At 28.6% G+C, this 21,725-nt stretch overlaps 2 protein-coding genes across 2 annotated transcripts in view; both read right to left on the bottom strand.

Annotated features, from left to right (window-relative positions):
* Positions 1-1,623: 1,623 nt before the first annotated feature.
* sro (SDR family oxidoreductase shroud) lies at positions 1,624-16,647 on the bottom strand. Its single transcript, XM_077440583.1, has 6 exons — positions 16,337-16,647; positions 15,192-15,524; positions 4,131-4,478; positions 2,305-2,598; positions 2,187-2,254; positions 1,624-1,656 (listed from the first exon to the last, which is right to left on the bottom strand). The coding sequence occupies exons 1-6, from the start codon at positions 16,620-16,622 to the stop codon at positions 1,624-1,626; spliced, it is 1,362 nt and encodes a 453-aa protein (XP_077296709.1). The 5' UTR covers positions 16,623-16,647.
* Positions 16,648-21,105: 4,458 nt separating this feature from the next.
* Positions 21,106-21,725, bottom strand: part of amon (prohormone processing protease amontillado) — a 39,051-nt gene continuing 38,431 nt past the window's right edge. Inside the window, exons 12-14 of the mRNA XM_077441029.1 lie at positions 21,554-21,718; positions 21,354-21,471; positions 21,106-21,274 (exon numbers count right to left, since the gene is read on the bottom strand). Of these exons, the coding sequence (XP_077297155.1) occupies positions 21,113-21,274; positions 21,354-21,471; positions 21,554-21,718 (445 nt within the window). The 3' untranslated portion in view covers positions 21,106-21,112. The remainder of the gene's footprint in view (positions 21,275-21,353; positions 21,472-21,553; positions 21,719-21,725) is intronic.

The raw sequence follows: 21,725 nt of genomic DNA, 5'->3' as shown, positions 1-21,725 counted from the left end.
GATAGCGTTGGTGCAAGCGAGATGGTAAGCGAGAGTCCGCCACTTAAGCGGGTAAGTCGCGGACTTGCCATCTCGCTTGCACCAACGCTATGTGCTGTACGCTCACGGGAACTGAACGAAAGTCTTTCTAACGCAATTACCGCTTGACCCTTTGACTGCTACAACAACGATAAATCGTTGTTTTGAAATCGGAATGAAAAGCTCTTCAATTTCGGGTTCATCATCAAAGTCAATTTCGGGTTCATTATCAATGTCAATTTCGGGTTCGTTGTCAAAGTCATATAAGGAGTTATTACTTGGGAATTGATTATTGTCGATAAATTCATTTTCAGAATCAGTAGAGCTGCTGATTTGTCGAGTTCCTCGGCGAGGAGCTATTATTTCGCTTTCGTCACTTTCACTGTCCGTTATCATTTTGCAGAGTTAAAATAAATGGAATAGTAACAAAAAACAATAGAAATCCGCTTTCAATTATATAAGTCACGAGACGTCACGAATTCGTGCAATCAATCAAATACAACTGAAATGCATACAAAATGTTTATGATACATGTTGAAAAATTATTTGATTATTTGAAACTTCGCATCCTTGTGTGTCTCGCTCACACGTACACAATTAAAACCAAGAAAGAAAGAGAGAAAGACAGCTACCTGTTTCAAATGTATCGCATGTTGTAACAACGACAAATAAATCGATGTGTAAAAATAGATTATTGAAAAAAATAATGCGTCGGAAAACAATCGTCAAAACTTATTTAGTGTATATATGTAGGTATCTCTTTCGCACGCACGCATGTAAAAGCAAGACAGAAAGAGAGAGCGCGAGTCCACAACTGCTTCTTAAACATGTATATAAAGTATTACAAAAATTACGCGCGTTCGGCGAAGTAAGTATGTAAAAAAAAATATTATATTTATTTTTTTATAAAGTAATTACAAATGTTAGCATTTTTCGCTTGGACATTGAAAAACCTCGTAGCAGCCAAAGGGTTGAATTAGTACGTTTTGATAAAAAAAAAATATTGAGATAGAAAACTAATCCTTATAAACGTGGTGAAATAAAAAACTGGTCAAATAAACGAAAAATAGCACGTATAAAAAATTTGACTTTTTGACTTTTAAAAGTCGCTAGACAATTAATTATATGTAAGTATTTTAAATCAATAGAAAAAACATCTGGATAATCATTTTAATACTCACTGTGAGCACATCAATGCTATATTTTGAGTTAAAGACCACAAAAGCCAAAAAACTATAAAAATTGCGCGTTTTTTAAACGCTCATATCTCGTAAGCCATCACTAACCAACAAAAATCATTATCATATTCGAACTCAGTGGGTCAAAATTAGTAATGATTGGTTAGTAAATAGATGAATAAAATAAATAAAAATAATTTACTATCTTAAGACGTCACGGGCTTCATAAACAAACGTTTAACATTGAAATGAACAGTATAATATGAAATCGCTGCGCTGTTGAGAATGTTGAGAAGCAGTGCAGAGCAAGCATAATGGGGCACGATCGGTTCCCGGCCGCCAGTTAAAAATACACACGCGGACCCTGCTTCATACTCATCAACATCGCCATCACACACTATTGTCTCTTACACTCTTTTTTCTATTTTCATAAACGCAACCACAACCACAACCAATCAAACTGTACGTCAAATATTTATAAATATTATTCAATATTTCACCATCTTCATCGTCATCTACAGCCACTCACCGTCCACTGCTTCCACTCGTCTCTGTCTTAGGCAATTCTCATCCATCTCACTGCACACATTTTCCTAATTTAGTCTACCCATCTTCCCTGCGGTCTTCCTGTTACCCTTTTGCATTCTCTCGGGTACCATTTTGGCACTTATTTCGTCCACCTTTCGTCCATTCTTCTAGCCACGTGGCCCACCCATTGCTATTTCAATATCTTTACTCTATCCACTATGTCCACTATCCTTGACATACTTCTCACCCACATATTCCGCATCCTGTCTTTCCTCGTAATGCCAATCATACAGCGTTCCATACTTCTTTGAGTGCATTGGACTTTTTGTAGCATCTTCACGTTCAGTGTCCAAGTTCCACATCCATATGTCATCACTGGCAAAACGCATTGATCGAAGATCTTTTTCTTCAGACAAAGTGGCATTTATTTGATTTAAAAACAACATTCATCCGTCCAAATGCACTCCATTCTAATTTCAGACGTCTCTCTATCTCTTCATTTTGACTAGCGGACTTGTCTATTATTTGACCTAAATATAAATAATTATTTACTAATTCTACTATTTTAGCATCTAATGACCATAAGGTTCAATGCAACAACCATTAAACATTAAGTTGGTCTTATTTAAGTCATTTTTTATCCTATTTTTCCTGTCCAGCTGTATTGGTATGTTAAGTAGGTCAGCTGGATCGCGAGCTATTAAAACTTTATCGTCTGCGAACCAAAGATGACTCAAGAAGTGACTGTTGATGCTTACTCTTGCTGTTTCCCATTCCAGGTTCCTGAAAATGCCCTTAAGCACCGCATTTAATAGTTTAGGAGAGATGGTGTCACCTTGCCGTGCTCCTTTTCCCATGCAAAAACTATCTGTATCTGAAAAAGGTTTAACCGAAGCTGTGGCGTTCTTATATATAATATATTGCAGCCCCACATAGGGTTTCGGAATTCCCTATGTTTGTAGAGTATTAAATACTGCATTATATTACTAGCCCGCTGCATGAATGGGTGGTTGGGCTTTTGCCTAGCATCGAGAGGCGCCGGGTTCGATCCCGTGAGTTGACCCTGATTGAAAAGAATTTATTCCGAGTATATATGCAATGCTGCTGGCCAGATTTGGATATTTGTGACTCCAGGTCGATCGTTTCCTATCAGAGTTTGCCATTTTTGCTGATTTCATTGTTGAAACGGTTCCCCGGTTTCGGTTTAAAATCGAAACCAATGGATGGATGTTCACGATTCAGTATGAGGACATGTACATACATACATATGTACTTTCAGTTTTAAACATAATAAAATACGATCATAATTTTGCTAATTCACACTCACTTGCGAAACTTTCAAATGTACAATTATAAGTTTCTTGAATTTTTAAATCTGTGGAATCTCATACTTGATAAATATAATACGGTTTACATTGCACTTCAGCAGATAGAACGGGATATTTAGAGATCATCGTTATTAATGAAGGGGCTCGATAATGATTTTAGGAATTTTCGAGAAAATAGTTACTGAACATTGTCCTAAATTGAATTATAAAAAAACATCTAAGTATAATATTATAACAAATATATAAGAGAAATTGAATTAGCAAGTAATATCAATTTTGATAAACAGACATTGCTAACGCCAAATTCATGGAAAATTTGTCTTTAATTTTTTGTATCTGTAATAATTAATGGTTAAGTTGTTAAAAATGTTATTGGTTACCGGTCAAGACAGCTATGTGGTTTTAGATAAAGAAAAATTTATTTGAAACAACCATTTACAATAATTTTATTTTACTATCGCCATCTATGTTTAAAACTAAGAACTGGATAGACGTCAGGCACATTTCAAAAATCCAAATTTCAAACGCGTCTTATTTTTGCACCATCGTAATGGCGGAGGATCCATTTACTTATATTGATGACCAAAAAGGGCAATATAGCAAAGTATGAAAACGATCGGATAAGAGGCAAACTTTTTCCTGAATTGTAATCGTAAGTGAAACGTAAAGGAGGTATGTAAAAATTAAAATAAATGATAAACAAACGACAAAAAAATAAAAATCACGAAATTTTATTGTGTTTTAAGTGCACTGATTCCTTTTATAATATGATATTTATTGCGAAATTGTCATGTGGGACATTAATAATATAAATAATAATTGTTTTTTTTTTTGTAATTTTATTTTAAAATGTTTAATTTAAATATTTAAATAAATGTGTATTTTTTAAATTAAATAAATTATTTAAATGTAATGAAAAAATATTAAAGGGTCGCCAAATTTTATACTTGCCAAGGGCGCCAAAAACATCGCTACGGATCTGCACACCATACATAGTTCTACTAAGATTTCCGAGGACTATATACATATGTAGGTAAGATAAGACTTTTCATATTGATACACAGAATATTAAATTAACTGCGAGTTGACGTGAACTTAGGCATACGCATAAATTTGCCGACAAGCCATTGCCGAATTTTCGTAGGTGTGATTCTGCACAGAGTGTGATAGAATGCGTAACGCCATGGTTGATGAAGATACGAGGGATCGGGTTCTTGATCCAAAATGGCTGCCATCATCTTCTCCATGAGCACGTTGTCTTTCACCGAATCGGCAGGCTTTGAAAACGATAACGTGCTTAGGTGATTACTTATTTTTTCGAAATATTCGCCGTAGACTGACCAACGTTCACTGTTCATGCTCCCTTTCATTTCTTCAAAATGTTGCTTTTGCTTTTCAGCTATGGCAGTTGAAGCAACTAGAGATCCTGGAACATAAAGTGTCCAATGTACATACATATAAATATATGAATTAAAGCTGTAATATGTTGTTATGTGGTAGGATCTTACGACCTATGTATATACTTATGTATAATACCCTTTAACCTTAAGTTTGAACATCTGTTTCATTTTTAACTACTTATGATCAACTCTATCTACTTAACTTCTTATCTATTATAATTTATGCGAGTTTCTAACACGATTGCTATATAAGACGACACAGTTAATGACCTGTTGAAATACAAAGTATTACTTTTAATAATCTTTATTGCTATAGCTGCATTTTGTCCCACGATACGTGTAAACCCTAAAATATTATTATCACAATTATTATCTCTATGATAAACTGTGTTTCTACTCAATAATGTCTCGATACTCTCAAAGGATACATAAATCAAATATTAAAACTGTCTTACACACGGATGTTGCTCTGTATCTTAATCACTTTGTTATTTACCAAAATTCTGTGATTGGTTAAAGCTTATCATTCTTTTGTGTATAAATGCTCATGTTAGATCTATTGAACCTCACTTGCGATTAAACTGCCTTACTAGTAACTTGTGATTACTACATACATAGTCACTTGCGATTAAACTGCCTTACTAGTAACTTGTGATTACTACATACATACATAGTTACTTGCGATCGAACCGTCTCTTACTAATCACTGACTTACAATTGAACCGTCTAACTAGTGACTCGCGATTAGACGACTTAACTAGTAACCACTAACTAGTAACGTGTAATACAAACTTATCTCGTGTATACTTACTACTATTAAAGAAGATCTTATAAAAAAACTGTGACTATAATATTTCTACACCATCTCCTACTTGTCCCCGTAACATAAAAATTGGTGGCAGCGGGTGCGGATATAGCTGAACAACTGGACATCACTACTAAACGAAGGAACAACCGTTGTATAGACAACTTCGAAGTGGACCAGGTGGATTTTCATCCTTAAAATCTAGCGAAAAATCCAACTACCAGAATCTTCTAAGCGGAGACTTCTAACTTCTAACGGGACAACTGACAAGAAAGCAGACAGTGTGCAGAGCCAATTCACAGTATGCAGAGAAAGCAGATCTACCATATAATCTTCAAAGGAAACGGTGCAACCTCTGAGGACATCGCAAGTCCGTGACGCAGAACTAGCAGCACGTACGAGTACAACTCGAGATCCAAGCAGATCCAGCACTATGTGTATATCATCATCCAGTTTCATCAACAAAAATTCAGATAAGAGACTATTTCTTTTCTCCTAATCCTAAACCTTTTCTCCTTTACTATACCCTTATTGCATTATTTTAATGTGTTGATTTAAATATTTTATTTTGTAAAATGGCATACAACAATTATTATTCACGACAATATTCGGATCAATATTCGCGACGATGTTATAGAAAACCCAAATCAAATTTTAAAAAATCGACATATATCGATGAACCTGTTTATTCAAACTTATCATTTATAGAAAATCCAGAAAAAATTAACGAAGTAATAATTAATTCTAATTATGACTATTATATAGAAATAGACGCAGTAGAAGCAAATAATAAAAAACTTAAATTTTTATTTAACCCTTTTCATTCTTTTTCATTCATATCAATTGAAAATTTAAATATATCACAAAATAAATATTCCCGTGATATCGTTCATTTAATTTTAGAAAATAATAATATTTTACCATTCTCTTTCCAATTAATTAATAACAACTTTAACAAAGATTTTAACGGCGTTCTTGGCGCTGATTTCATTTTTCAAGGTAATGGCTTTGATATCGAGAAAAAAATATTAAGAATTCAAAATACGTTTATTTCATATGATCATGGAAGTCCGAAAAAAGAAAACCCCATTATTAAAAGTAGACGTCATGTCACATATTTACATAATGCTCATAAAGCGGTTATAGAAAAATTCAATTTACCTTTTGACGGAATATTACCTAACGAATTTTTAATAGCAAGTGGAGCAATACTTGATTATACCAAAAATACTCTTACCGTCTTCGATACAGTTTTTCCAATAGAAGATGATAATGTTGACGATATTTCAATCGAACATAAAACCGAATCGTCATCAGTTAATTTAAATTCGAATACGATATCTCATTTAAAAAAATTACATTCGCCTGCTATTGATTCATATTCAGAGTCTATCGAAAATGAATTATTACCCAATTTACCTATTTGTAACGATGATAAAAACATTATTGAAAATTTACGTGAATCTTTTCTTGATTCTAATGAATCAAAATCTTTTCCTGATTCTAACGAATCACAATCGTTAGTAAACGATAAGTTAATAGATGTTACTATGATAGCTGATACGATGATAGATGATACATATCGCCTAAATAAAAATGAAACAATTAATAAAGAATCTATTAATGAAAGAATATTGCCAGATGTGAATCTGTGCAATCATATAAATAAAAACGCGAAAATAAAAATAATTAATAATGAATCTATTGATGAATTAAAATTACTAAAAGATAAAAATAAAATAACTAATCATATTATTAATGAAGGATCCATTGAAGAAATTACATTGCCAGATGATAAAATCCTGTGCAATCGTTTAAATGAAAATAAAAAGGCGAAAATAAAAGGTAAAAATAAAATAATTAATCATATTATTAATGAAGGATCCATTGAAGAAATTACATTGCCAGATGATAAAATCCTGTGCAATCGTTTAAATGAAAATAAAAAGATGAAAATTAAAAAGAAAATTATTAATCGTAATATAAAAGAAGAATTCATTAAAGAAGTCAAATTGCCAGAAGATATGTTCCTGAGCAATGATAAAAATTTTAAACTGAAGATTAAAAATAAAATAAAAATAATTGAACGTTATGTTAAAAATGAATTCGTTAATTTGTCAGAAGATATGGTCTTCAACAAATTAATTATAAAAATGAATAAAACTATTAAAATGAAGATAAATAAGAAAATGAAAATAAGCGAACATAATAAACATAAATTTATAAATGAACTTCGATTCACTAACAAAACGTTATGCAAACCTACGGTAAAAATAAAAATAAAAATAAATTCACTTCGAAGAAGTATAAAAATTAAAAATCATGTCACTTTCGTTCAAGTACATCGCAATAATCGATATTGTAACGGAAATTTAAATAACATGAATGCGAACATGTTATCAAGAATAAAAAAATAAATAATTTTTATTGAATGCATTTAACTGACAATTTAACTATCTGTATGTATCGACAATATATCAAACCAACTCGTTTTAACTATTTCATAGAAAATGTGTTATTGAGTTCGGTAATTCCGAAATAAGAAATTGATAATCAAAGTAAAACCGTAAATCCCGTAGACGAATACTAATCTGGGAAGTATCTAAAAAAAAAAAAAAATAACAAAACTGATAATGGAAACACCCAAAGGAAGAATCGTAAATTAGATAATATCACGATTTATGACTAGTGTTCTCTTTTTAAAATCACTTATGACATATGTATGTACATTCTACATGTATGTATACTAAATTTTAAATCATCAACATAAATACATAGATTCAAATTAGTTTATTGTTTTGATCTATTATTTTATTTTTAATAAAAAAAAACATGTTGTTTTTTAAGAAACTCAAGCAGAAAGTTGTCAGATAAAGTTAAAAATTTCAATTATGAATTAAATTATATCACAGACAGTGATGTATGCTATTATTAACATTTCATAAGAGCAATTAATTAGTTATAAAAAAAAAAAGGATTTAAATATTATACTATGCTAAATATTATTTAAGCATACATATATCGAATCAATTAATAATAAACGAAGGATATATTATATATGTAATATCGATGCACATATCGACAAGCAACTTATTTGCATTTATCGACGATTATTTTGAAGCAATTAATAATTTATCGTATAAATAGGGTTATACGATCCCTCTCATCTATACAATACTATTAATATGTATATGTATACTAAATGCATATATGAAAAAAAAAAAAATTTGAAAATTGATTTGAAGTTATAAATAATAAATATACTATAAATAAAAATTATTTCTATTAGATACTTAAAATTATTATATTAGATAAGATAGAAGTATCAATTGACTTACTGATACTTAGGAATAAATATGTATCAACTTGATAATCATTTTTGGATTTCATTTTGAAAAATAAAATGAAAGGAATAAAATATAATTCGACCAATTCGAATTCTCCAAAATAAAATACAAATACGCGAAAGATGCTTATTATAATATCTCTAGGATTATTTACTTATTATTATTATCTTAAATCCAAAGTTTTGATGAGGAACATTTAAACCCTCACATCTCTATTAAATAAATAAAAATCTATTGAAGTGATCAGATCAACAAAATTAATACTAATTTCGTACTTTATAACTCCTTATTTTTCTGAACTCTTTTCTTTTCACTAACAAAGCTAGTAATATTAAATATTACAAAGTAAGATATCTAAATATCTACTTTTCACATAAATGTATACTTTCAAAAAAAAAAAAAAAAAATTAAATTAGAATGATGGAATTATTCAACTTTAGAACATACTTCATCTGTTGAAAGTTCACATTTGTTATAAATCACTTGTCAATAGCTATTTTAAATCAAAGATCTTGAATCTAGGTCCATCAAACAGAAATCATTATTAGAAGAATACGATTATAATATCGTTCATAAATCTGTTAAAATTAACTTCAACACTACTGTTTTGACTACGTACATATAACGTATGTCCATATAATGGAATTAGAATCAGATATAATATAATGGTATAATGGAATCAGAACTACATAGATTAAATTATTACGAATTTTAAAATTTCATTACCAAACTTATGAACTAATGAAATTATCTTATTAAGATTGACGAATCTCTTTGGATCATAAGGATCATATATTATGCAGCACATTGCATTATATTGTTGAAGAAATAAAATGTATTATTTCAAATTATAAATAATTAAAATTATCACTATCTATGAAAAAAAAAATTATATCAAATGAAAAGTCAAATATATTTTAAAATACTATAAAGGAATTATTATCGAATTATTATACTCGAATCATATATTATCGAATATAAAGAAATTATTATCGTCTTGAGATTAATAATGAAAGGTCAGTGTAAAATCTTTCATCATAAAAGAATAAAAGATTATGGAAAATCTTACTTATCAAATATATATATTTAAAAATCTTAAGTTTATAAAATTTATAAACAACCTATACATATTTAAAAATATAGAATTCAGTTTCACTATTACAACTTAGACGTGAGTTGAATAATTTGATTATGAATAATTAAAACTACTATTATAAATATTATTTAATTGAGAATTAAAAAATATATTACTAATTGCTTTTGAAATATTAAAAAAAAAAATAATAATAATAAAAAAAAATTCAATTACTTAAATCGAAAACGTAAACTATTCCAATTGATGATAGTTAATACTCATAAACTCATTCTTTTAAGAATCATTATAATCAATAATAAATTGTTGCAACAGACAATTTGAAATTTCTTTATTTTTACTAACCTCTTTTACGTTTCACTTATTAAAGTTATATAATAATTTATGTATTAGATTAATCGAAAAATAGATTTCACATCTAATTTTGACAGTAGTTGTAAAACTTTTCAATGTATTCAAACTACTTATTGTCAATTAAAAAATAAATTATTCTTTTGAACGAACATACATTTGCAGTCGAACTATTTCAAATGACTATATAACACCGTCGTAACACGGATTATAAACAAACTGATTAGAATAGAATTACATATACATATAAATTACGTAATTGATATGTTCTTATACACTACATACACATACATATGTATGTATACGCAAGTGTAAATCGTAAAATAAATTAATTTCTGATTTTAAATAATATAGAATAAAAAATAAATAAAATAAAAAACCATGTGAAATTTCGAGAAGAAGATTGTAAGTAATCGACAACCATTTACATTCGCAATCTACATACAACTAATATAAATCGTAAACCAACATAGTTATAAAAACCTAAATAAACCGAAATCTAAAGCTAAAAGTAAATTTCTTAGAAACAAATATAAATCTTATTATAACAGTGAATCCCATGAAATATTTTATATTTTATAAATAAATATGACTTGAAAATTAATTAAATTGTTTAAATTTAATTAAATCAGTTTATCCTGATACCCAAAAGTTTAATATCGACATGTTAGTTTCAACGTTAAAATTTATATTTTATTAATATTTTATAAATGTCGATAACCAGCAAAATACATAAAGAAATTTAAAAATAACAATTAATTTAGTTCTATTACAGAACTATGAACATAATATTTAAAAATAAATATGTATAACATTATTGAACTCTCATGTATACATCAATAATATAAAAATAAAGAAGACAAAGTTGTTGATAAATAAAAGATTTTTGAATTATTTTAATGCAATGACAATTTATTCATATACGTATATTGTCATCACATATTGACGATATCAAAAATAAAATATACCATACATCATAGAATAATGTAATGGAATATTATATTCGAAAAGTTAACGCTATATACAACACGTTAAATAAAAAAACTATTCGAATTCCTCTTCGAAAGTAGCAATTCTTTATCTACTTTATCTACTTAATTCAGCGATTTCCAACCATCGTATTAATTATTGTTGTTGTCATTATTTCTCAATTATCTTATTAATTATTGTTAATGTTTATAACTATTATTCTTGTATTTTTAATTTGTGTAATTTAAAAAAAAAAAAAAAAAAAAAAAAACTTAAAACAATTTAAGGTTATACTTAAAAAATTTATATTCTATAATTCAGAAACATTATTTTATCATTTTAATGAATTATTATTGTGCCTGTTGAAATTCAATGGATGTTTTAGAAAAAAAATTGATTGAACAATTATATTATAGACGTTGATTTGATTGAACAATTATATTATATTATAGACACATTTAAAATGAAATTATCATTTGAAACTAATTATAAAATTTGATTTCATATGTGGAAATCAATACTTTAACTTTTATCAATCCAATCTCTTATTGAAAGGTTACAAATACCTTACTAAGAAAAGTAAATAAACTTTTAATCTTAATAATTATAATGTTTTATATAACAAAATACTTTTACTGAAACTTTATATTTGAAAATTATATAATATAATTTAATCTTTAATTCTTAAACTTTTTAATTTTTATCTGTATTTCGCAGTTCAACAAACATATATTATTCTAATTTATAGTATAGTTATAGATTTCAAGTAAACCAATGTATTACTATTACTTGAAGAAAAATATTATTGAATTCTTACTAACTTAATACATTTATACCAATTGTAAAAGTCCTACACGATTATTATATTCTATTAATTCGTATATTATATTTTCATTTCATTAAGTTTTGTAAACAAATACAAAATCATTATTATTCTTTCAACTTTACTATTTCAATTGATTTATACAATTTTATTGTTATAGGTTTAAACATGTAATTACTTTTACTATTTCTGATATAGTATAGTTATTAATCTTGTGATTAATTTATATATTTTTGTGATTTTTCCTATAATCAATATTTTTATAATTTTTTGTATATTAAAAAAAAAAAAAGAGGTTTCAATAACATGTACATTTACAATTACTATTTTTGTAACATCTTATATTAGAGTCTTTTGAAAAACTTAACTTTTATAATAATTATAGTAAGTGATTATATAATACTTTATTACTTTACATGTTAGATCACATGGAATTCTTATAACGATGTTTGTAATTCTTAAAACTTTATACAAAATACTTTAATTTTATTGTTAAATCACATGGCACTCCCGCCATATGTTTAATCTAACGATGGGGATGTTATGTGGTAGGATCTTACGACCTATGTATATACTTATGTATAATACCCTTTAACCTTAAGTTTGAACATCTGTTTCATTTTTAACTACTTATGATCAACTCTATCTACTTAACTTCTTATCTATTATAATTTATGCGAGTTTCTAACACGATTGCTATATAAGACGACACAGTTAATGACCTGTTGAAATACAAAGTATTACTTTTAATAATCTTTATTGCTATAGCTGCATTTTGTCCCACGATACGTGTAAACCCTAAAATATTATTATCACAATTATTATCTCTATGATAAACTGTGTTTCTACTCAATAATGTCTCGATACTCTCAAAGGATACATAAATCAAATATTAAAACTGTCTTACACACGGATGTTGCTCTGTATCTTAATCACTTTGTTATTTACCAAAATTCTGTGATTGGTTAAAGCTTATCATTCTTTTGTGTATAAATGCTCATGTTAGATCTATTGAACCTCACTTGCGATTAAACTGCCTTACTAGTAACTTGTGATTACTACATACATAGTCACTTGCGATTAAACTGCCTTACTAGTAACTTGTGATTACTACATACATACATAGTTACTTGCGATCGAACCGTCTCTTACTAATCACTGACTTACAATTGAACCGTCTAACTAGTGACTCGCGATTAGACGACTTAACTAGTAACCACTAACTAGTAACGTGTAATACAAACTTATCTCGTGTATACTTACTACTATTAAAGAAGATCTTATAAAAAAACTGTGACTATAATATTTCTACACCATCTCCTACTTGTCCCCGTAACAATGTCTATTTTTTAAACCTAACCCATCATCTGGACAGATCGGTTGTATCTCGGCAAAATGACTTTTTGAGAGTAGGTAAACAAGTAACAAGAGAGAAACAGATGATCTCAAACTTTGGAAGGTGAAAGCTCAAGTACATATGAGTAGATTTCAATAGCAGCACTAGATATGTACCAATGTATGTATGTAGGCTTTCTTGAAATAACCTAACCTGGACATTTGGACCATACGTCCATAGGAATTGTTATATTGTTATATACCGGTCTCCGTGACGAGCCAGAATGTTAAATTACAGAAAACGCAAATATCGGAAGGCAAAGATCGAAAATCGAAAGATCTTAAGTCGAAAGATCAAAAAATAAAGGTGCATGGTAAACGGTACATACTCACTTAATTTGCGCGAGCAGGATACAACAGTTACAAGAAGAACAGGCTTTTCCTCCAGTATTAATGTGCGCGCGCGGAATATGTTTGAGATAATGTTTCAAATGTATGTATGTATGCTATGTATGTATATTATTTTTTTGATTATTATTACTAACTTTATTTTAATTTTTTTTCTTTCTCCTTTTCTTCATGTAAAATGGTCATGTTTTTTGACCGTATAAATAAAAAAATAAAAAAATACACCATTTTGCGTTGAAAGTACATAATTATTTTTTTTTACTCAGGTTTCGACAAAATGTGGCTAGTTCACATTCATAAAATGCTTTGTTATTGGTAATATATATGTACATATGTAATATAAGGTAGCTACATAATAATGTAATTTGTATTATTAATTGATTTAGTTGTTATTTATTTAAGAGATTCAATACCTTTTTGCTATGTCACATACTATGTCAAATATGCAATAGTAAGAATTTTATCAACTTTCAATGACTCTGCACATATCGAAAATACCTGATATGTACATACATATGTATGTGAGAGCATATATGAAAAACATAATATCAAATTTTACATGTTGCAATTATGCAAAATACATAGCTGAATAACGATTTTAAATAACAAAATAAATATGAAATTAAATGATGAGAGGATTTAATAAGTATGCATACATATATGCAGGGCTTTTTTTTTTAAAAAAAGGTGCCGGAACTCACTCATTGTCAAGTTTTTTTATTGGAAAAAATTATATTACATAGAATATTCGTTTGAAACATAAAAAATGCTCAAACAAAAAGGTGCCGGAACGCCGTTCCACCGCGTTACATGGGAAAAAAAGCCCTACATATATGTATACATGCTTATTATTTGAATGTATGTTTGAAGAAGATCTTCAAAAGTCAAGCTCAGAATAAGAAGAAGATATTATGTTTCGTTATGTTGCTTCTGGAGGAACCTGACCTGAACCAGGACCTAATTAATCTTTGACAATTAAGAAGAAGAAGAAGAAGATAATCCCTGTCCCTGAATGTGATATTTTCCACCTTGGGGAGCGTAGATTATCAGATGTTATTTTAACATATTTATCTGGTAACCTGCGCTCATAATTACTTAATTAATTTGAATGTGATGAATGAGTGGAATCTTAATCTACTCTCTTCCATTTGGGCCTCGCTGTGATTTTATTTTTTATTCATATTTTGTTTGATTTATTTTACTTTTTCTTTCTCCTTTGTACATTTTTATGTACTATTTTAATTGTATTATTATTTTCCTTTTGTTACTTTTTTATTATTATCTTATTTTACCATGTTTTCTGCTTTCTAATTTTTCTGTCTTTTACTTGTATTATCTTTGATAAATGTAGGCCATTGTGGCGCATTAGGTTCTTCCTGTAATGCCACAATGGTCCAAAACTATTAATAAATAAAATAATAAAATAAAAGATAATATATATTTTTTTAAGTTGTAATAGTGGAAGTAAATAATCACATGGAAGAGCATGATAAAGACTTTATAATCAAAACCCAATTTTGTATAAAGGAAAACAGAATATCTTATACGAAGTCCCCAACCACTGTATTCTCATTAGATAAAGTAGATTTTTAAAATTTAGAAATTTACCTGGTATGAAATTGACTACTTCTACTCCAAGAGGTTTCAGCTCCATCCTAATAGCTTCGCACCAGCCTTTGATAGCGCATTTGGTAGCTGCATAAACGGAGAGTGTGGGCAGTGGCTGAATTCCACAATGACTGCCCACAGTTATCAGTCTGGGCTTGATGTTTTTCTTCGCGTTTATCCTGGAGCTCCTTCTAAGCAGAGGCAGAGTTTCCCGAGATAGACGCAAAGTGCCCAAAAGATTTACACCCACTTGCGTGTCGATTTGTCGCTGAGTCTGCCATTCCAAGTTTCCAAACACCATCACTCCAGCATTGTTGATCACAGCGTGGAGATCTGAAAAGTCGTTACATGAACATTCTAAATTCAATACTTCACACTTGTGGGTGATTTTTGATTTAATTTAAATATTTTTGAATATTCATACATATGTATATATTCATTATTATTATTTATTTTTAATTTTTTATACCAGGGAGCCTAACAGGTAACATGCACCCTCCTAGACAGAAAAATTGTACATTTGATACAAATTATGGTCAAATTTGTAAATTAGCAGCATTTTATACAATTCAGTGAAATTCGAGATTGCTGAATACTCGAATTTTGCGAGAAAATGGGCAAGGTTGTCAATTTGTTGGAACCGTTTCAATGAAACTCAGATAAATTGGCCAACTCTGATAGGAAAAAATCTACCTTGAGTTACAAATTCAAGGTCTGGCCAGCAGAAACCAGTGGAATTTGAACTCGTGACCACTTTGTTCGAAGCATTATATGCTAACCACTAGTCTATTCTGCTGGTTTTATTTTACACACATACATAATATATGTGTGTAGAAGTGAATTATATTTGTATAATCAGTGACTTAGAACTTGACAATATGTAAGTATACAATTTTATATCTTCTATGTTTTATGAAGGGTGATTCTAAGGCCGTTACAATAAAGTGAATTATTTTCTTATTCTACTAATTATTAAAACTGAGTTAATATTCAATTGTAGATTTCAATACATTATTGTAGAACAGCTCTGAGATTGTCAATGTAAATTTACCCCGGCAGCCTATGTTACACACATATGTATATTGAGTTTGATTTCCAATCTGCCTATCATTGAGACAGCTTTTCGCTTTATTAAAATGTCTTACAATAATTTGAATTTGATTCGATGATGTCGGAGACGTATTTGACAGCGTTGGTGACGCTTGCATCATCGGTGATATCCAGGTGCAGCAGATGAGGCTGATGCTGGGAAGGGCAGAGTCTCTTGAGGTCTGCGGCTGCTTCGGTTGTTGGTCCCTCAAACATCCCAGCTACCACAGTGAGTCCTGCTTTGCTTGCAGTCAAAGCTGTTTGGAAGCCAAGACCACTGTCACATCCACTCACCAATACGACCATTTCTTTGGATGGAAATAAACTTTTGGGACGCAGCATCAGCCATTTCTGAAGCGTCCACCACATGCTGTGGATCATAAATGGGAGACGTTTTAAACTGGAGTTACATATGTACCATATCTTTTAAATTTATATTTCGTATGTACTAGTGATGTACCCGATGAAATATCATCGCATGGTTGTTGGTATATTAAGTTATTAAATAAAAAAAAATTAAAAGGAATGTGTCGGTCCTGTGTTCGATCCACACGCGGTCGAATTTTTTTAAAATATCTTTTAAATATATTTATATTTAATTGTTTAATATAAAACACCAATAGAAAAATTAATTAATTAAATAATTCGTTAAGTAAATTTTAAATGGAGCTAAATGCTCAGAGATTTATTTACCTACAGGACACATTGGTAGCAAAAAGTATATGTAGAAGTTTTTTTCTTTCGTTATTATATTCTTACATCACTTAGTCACTCATTTTGGAGCTATTTTATTTCACTCCTCATATAAAATTTATATTAATTAAAATAAATTTAATGTATAATGTATAAATTAATGATGACAATGTCATGTCATAAAAAATGTCATATCTTTGTATGTATTTTTTTTTTAAAATTGGTGGAATACAGTTTCAACCCACAATTTTTGATATGCACCATTTTATATTTTCATTTTATGTTTAATATATTAATGTTTTGATATGTTTTTGTTACTGAACTATTAACGATATGTCATTAAAGCAAATAAAAATAAAAAGTATTAAAAAAAGTACGTGTTTTGATTTATGGATTTGAACAAAGCTTAAAATTGATTTATCTCAGAACTACCAAAGTGAGGGTTGGCACTATCTTGCCCCGAGGCCTTCATTTTGTTGGCATATGTATGTATGTCGAATCGAAACAGCTGTTATAGTACGGCGAGCGTTATCGCAGATACACACAGAGACACACATTCAGAATAGTGATATTATTTATAAATATATATGATATGATGTCCTTTCTGAAAAGTTATATTTATTGAAAGCAACTTGCTTAGTTTGAAAATGTTACTGAAAACATTTTATAGAAACAAAAATGATAATACAAATATTTTTTAAATAAATTTATATAAAAAAATCATTATTTGAACAAGAAACGTGTCACTTTCCGTGAACTATTTTTCTTTTTTTAGTGCATAAAAGAATAGCAAAAATTTCTCACTAAGAACAAGTTAGATAATATTTTTTGAAACACTGATTTCATAACGTAGGTATATTTTATGTCATAAATAAATCATTCGATTAAAAAAATATATGTACATTTATCTTTATAATAAACGGGAAGCAGCTAATAACAAATAGTAAACTATGCAAAAACATGATGATGTGCAACTGAATATAAAATCTAAACCAGTAATTTGGATCTCAGTGAAACATCATACATATATACAATGTATTACCTTGCCTATGAGCTGATAACAAATAAAGTGTTGACTTGACGCTATACCACATGCAACTGAGATTGTGCTATTCGGAACGATACTTTTCACATCAAAACTAATGGGTGTTTCAAAGGTATATTTTGTTTATATCGTCAATATTGTACGTATTCAATATTATATGTGGATTTTATATACATAGCTATAGTATAGTGCATAATAGAAAACATGTAATATTTTGATATTGCCAATTTATCGGCTCACATTGGTTTCAAACAAATAAATATTTATAATATAGGATCAAATTTATCAAATTTATCATAAGAAGCCAGCAAAAAATTGTTTTGAGGAGCATATTAAATTTTTATTGGCAAATGTATCCAACAAATCGAATTGATGCATTTAAAAGTATCGCATACTTGTTAAACATCCTGTTACGAGTTGGAATGATTTGTATGCGCATATATTGCATTATATATTATAATCAAGTCCAGTGACTATTAAATACTTGTCTAGATCTTTTTATAGCATTTTGAATGTGGTGAACAAGGAGAAGTGTGCAGATAAGCTACTAAACCAGATTACTGTCAACTTTATATTGTTCAATATATTATACAAAATGCTGATTTGTTTTAGGGTTGATTGTTCAATTTGAAATTGTAAATGTGTTCTCACATTCATGGTATTGTTCATATTTTATTATATTTTTGTTCTTTACTTTCATGCTTTATTTTTGTATCTTTTAATTGTTTTTTCACGTACATATGTATGCTTAGCTATAGTGACGCCTTGGAGTATACCTGTAATGTCACTATGGCTTAACTGTAGTAAATAAATAAACAAAACGAGATGAGAAAATACTTTTGTGGTGTTTAAATAAATAACAAGGAAACTTTGTGTTTTGCTGCATGTACTCAATTTACTTACACAGTATGATAAATAAATTTATTTTATTCTCTTATTTAATGATCAATATTACTTAAATATTATAATATATTATATAAATCATTTTATTAATTCAACTTTACTTACAATACTTATATCTGAATAAAAAATTATAAGTTATTATGCGGAGCAATGTCTAAACACATGTATATAATATTAACTACAAGAATAAATGTCAAATTCAGATACACATTTCAATATTTAAATATTTGATTAATTAACCATCTATGTTCATTTTCTAATTTTTCTACATTTTTTTTTTTGTTTAAAACATGCAATAAAAAAAGTAAAATTAAATTGGACTGATTACATTGCTTATATATTAAATTCAATGTTGTTTGGTCAGTTAAATTTATTATACACGCATAGCATTGAATTGTATACGTATACACAAATATTCTTTAACAAAATAATATTGAAAAAAGATTAATAAGGTATTTATAGAGCGTCTTATGTGATCATGTGGCTGGTTGAGATCACATAAGCCACAATATAAATACTCGATTGAATCAATTATTAAATTTCTTCGTATATAACTTTTGTCGATAAACATTTTTAGATTGCAACGTGTGTGGACTTCAATATCCGATACTTTTTTTTTTTATACAAGACCACTCAACAACAAAAACATGCAGTAAAAATATAATTTTTGTAAGATATAAAAACGTATTTAAGTCCTTAAGCCAATTGATTTTTTGACTCACATACACATACTTTTATTTATTTATTTTTCATGATTAAGATAGAAATGTGCGAAGGTGTATCATCATAGTTGTCATCAAATGTCTCATGCATGAGCTCTACAAATGTGTGTACATCTAGACATATTTATGTAAAAGTATTATGTACTTGTAAAGTAGGAGCTTCCAACTTTATAACATAATTGTCATATTACACATATGTAAACTACATAATATACAGCAATAAAAAAATAATAAATATGATGTGACATTAAAAAATTGATTGTACGCTAAAAAAATCACAAAAACAATTGGAAACCCCTACCTTTGTTGGATACGTTAAGTTTTCTCTTGTCGAGGCTATGAAAGCAAGTACATCTTAGATAAAAATATATACATATATGTATATGTATATATATATTTTTTTAATACAAAGTTGAAGAAGCAAATCAACAGTCTTAGGCAGAATTTTATAAAAGCCTTATCGGTAACAACAAGGCTCTGCAATATCAATTTTACATAATCGCATTATCCCCATTTTAATTTCTTTAGCTTATAATTTTCAAGTATTAGATGCTATTAGATTTTTTTGTAGCATTTGTCAACAAATTCATATCACATTTCGTGCCGTTGTATTGAAATTGCCTAATGATAGACGAAAATAAAGCTTAAAATCTTTCAATAATTTCATCTACGTACATAAATACATACATACACAGATAAAAAAAATAACGATGCTATAGTATAGTACAATTATAACAAAAATGAAAGATTTATTTAATTAAAACATAACCAATGGTAGTTTGAATAAATACATACACATATGTATATGTATTTATAGTTAAAAACTTTGTTATTATATAAATATATAAATAAAATACTTTATATATAGCCTGTATATACAAATAAAATATAAAGATAGTTCTTAATAGATCATTATTTCTATTATACAAAAATCAAAATTTAATCAAGTATTCCGATAAATAATCTTATAAATTGCAACATTTTAAAGAAAAAATACGATTGTACAATTATTTAATCTTTATTTCTTGACAATAAGCATTAAATAAAATAAAAAAGAAAAATATTATATTATAATATTATAAATATAAATATTTTGATTGAATTAGATATTATTATCATTATTATAGCTGTTGAATTAAAATTTGTATCATCGGAAGTATTAAAGTGAGTCAATATTGGTGTTTGGTTTAGTAATATCATTAAAAACATGGTTCATTGATCAATATTTAATATGAAATTAATAAACTTTTTGGTCCATATTATTTCTTGCGTACGTTTGTAAAGTAAGCGTACGCTTTGATTTTGATATTCGTCGATATTTTTTATATAATGCAGAGTAAAATGCAATCCATATAAAAATGGAATTTAAACAGATTAAATTCAACACAAAAAAAATCAATAATTGCAATTTTAAAGACAACAGTAAGTCAAAAACAAAATCAAATAGATATGGAAGATTTTTCTATCTCTTAAAGGGAGGCTCGTTCTTCGTGTGCTTTCTTCACAATAGCTAGTTTTGAGTGCGGATCAGCTGCTCTCAAACCTTCGTAAGGCGCTTCTCGAGTCCCATGAAGTACCAAAGACCACTCCCGTAACCAACCGCGCTGTGGTGTTTTCGAATTAAAGCTCGCCTGAAAATTTCAATATCAGAATCAAGACATTGGAAACCAACAATTTCAGAATCAAAGATAACATTTAAATTAATAATACTTCTAATAGCCAAGTTCCTTGTGGATATTCGCCCCAGGTATGAGTAGTCATAAATGGCCATTTTGTGAATCCATCTCTGCTGTCGTCGTCGTTTGCCCGCCTACTTAAAATCATTGATCTGGAATAAATAATTAAATACAAATTTAATAAACATACAGACAGAGATTGTGTTATATATTGTTTCAGTGACAATAAGATACCTGGTTCCCATTGGACTGGTAAGGAATAGTTCGAGATCACCGCGTCGGGTAGCGTTAGCTGTTACGACTGCTTGCACATGTTCCAAATAACTAACAGCGGTATCCTTGCCGAAGCAAGCTTCAGTTTTGATTTTCAAAAGCAACGATCGTCCCGATGGTATTTCACTGAAAT

This window comes from Arctopsyche grandis, chromosome 11 (genome assembly GCF_051622035.1).
Source record: "Arctopsyche grandis isolate Sample6627 chromosome 11, ASM5162203v2, whole genome shotgun sequence".
NCBI classification, from domain to species: domain Eukaryota; kingdom Metazoa; phylum Arthropoda; class Insecta; order Trichoptera; family Hydropsychidae; genus Arctopsyche; species Arctopsyche grandis.
This window is presented reverse-complemented; position numbering and strand designations above follow the sequence as displayed.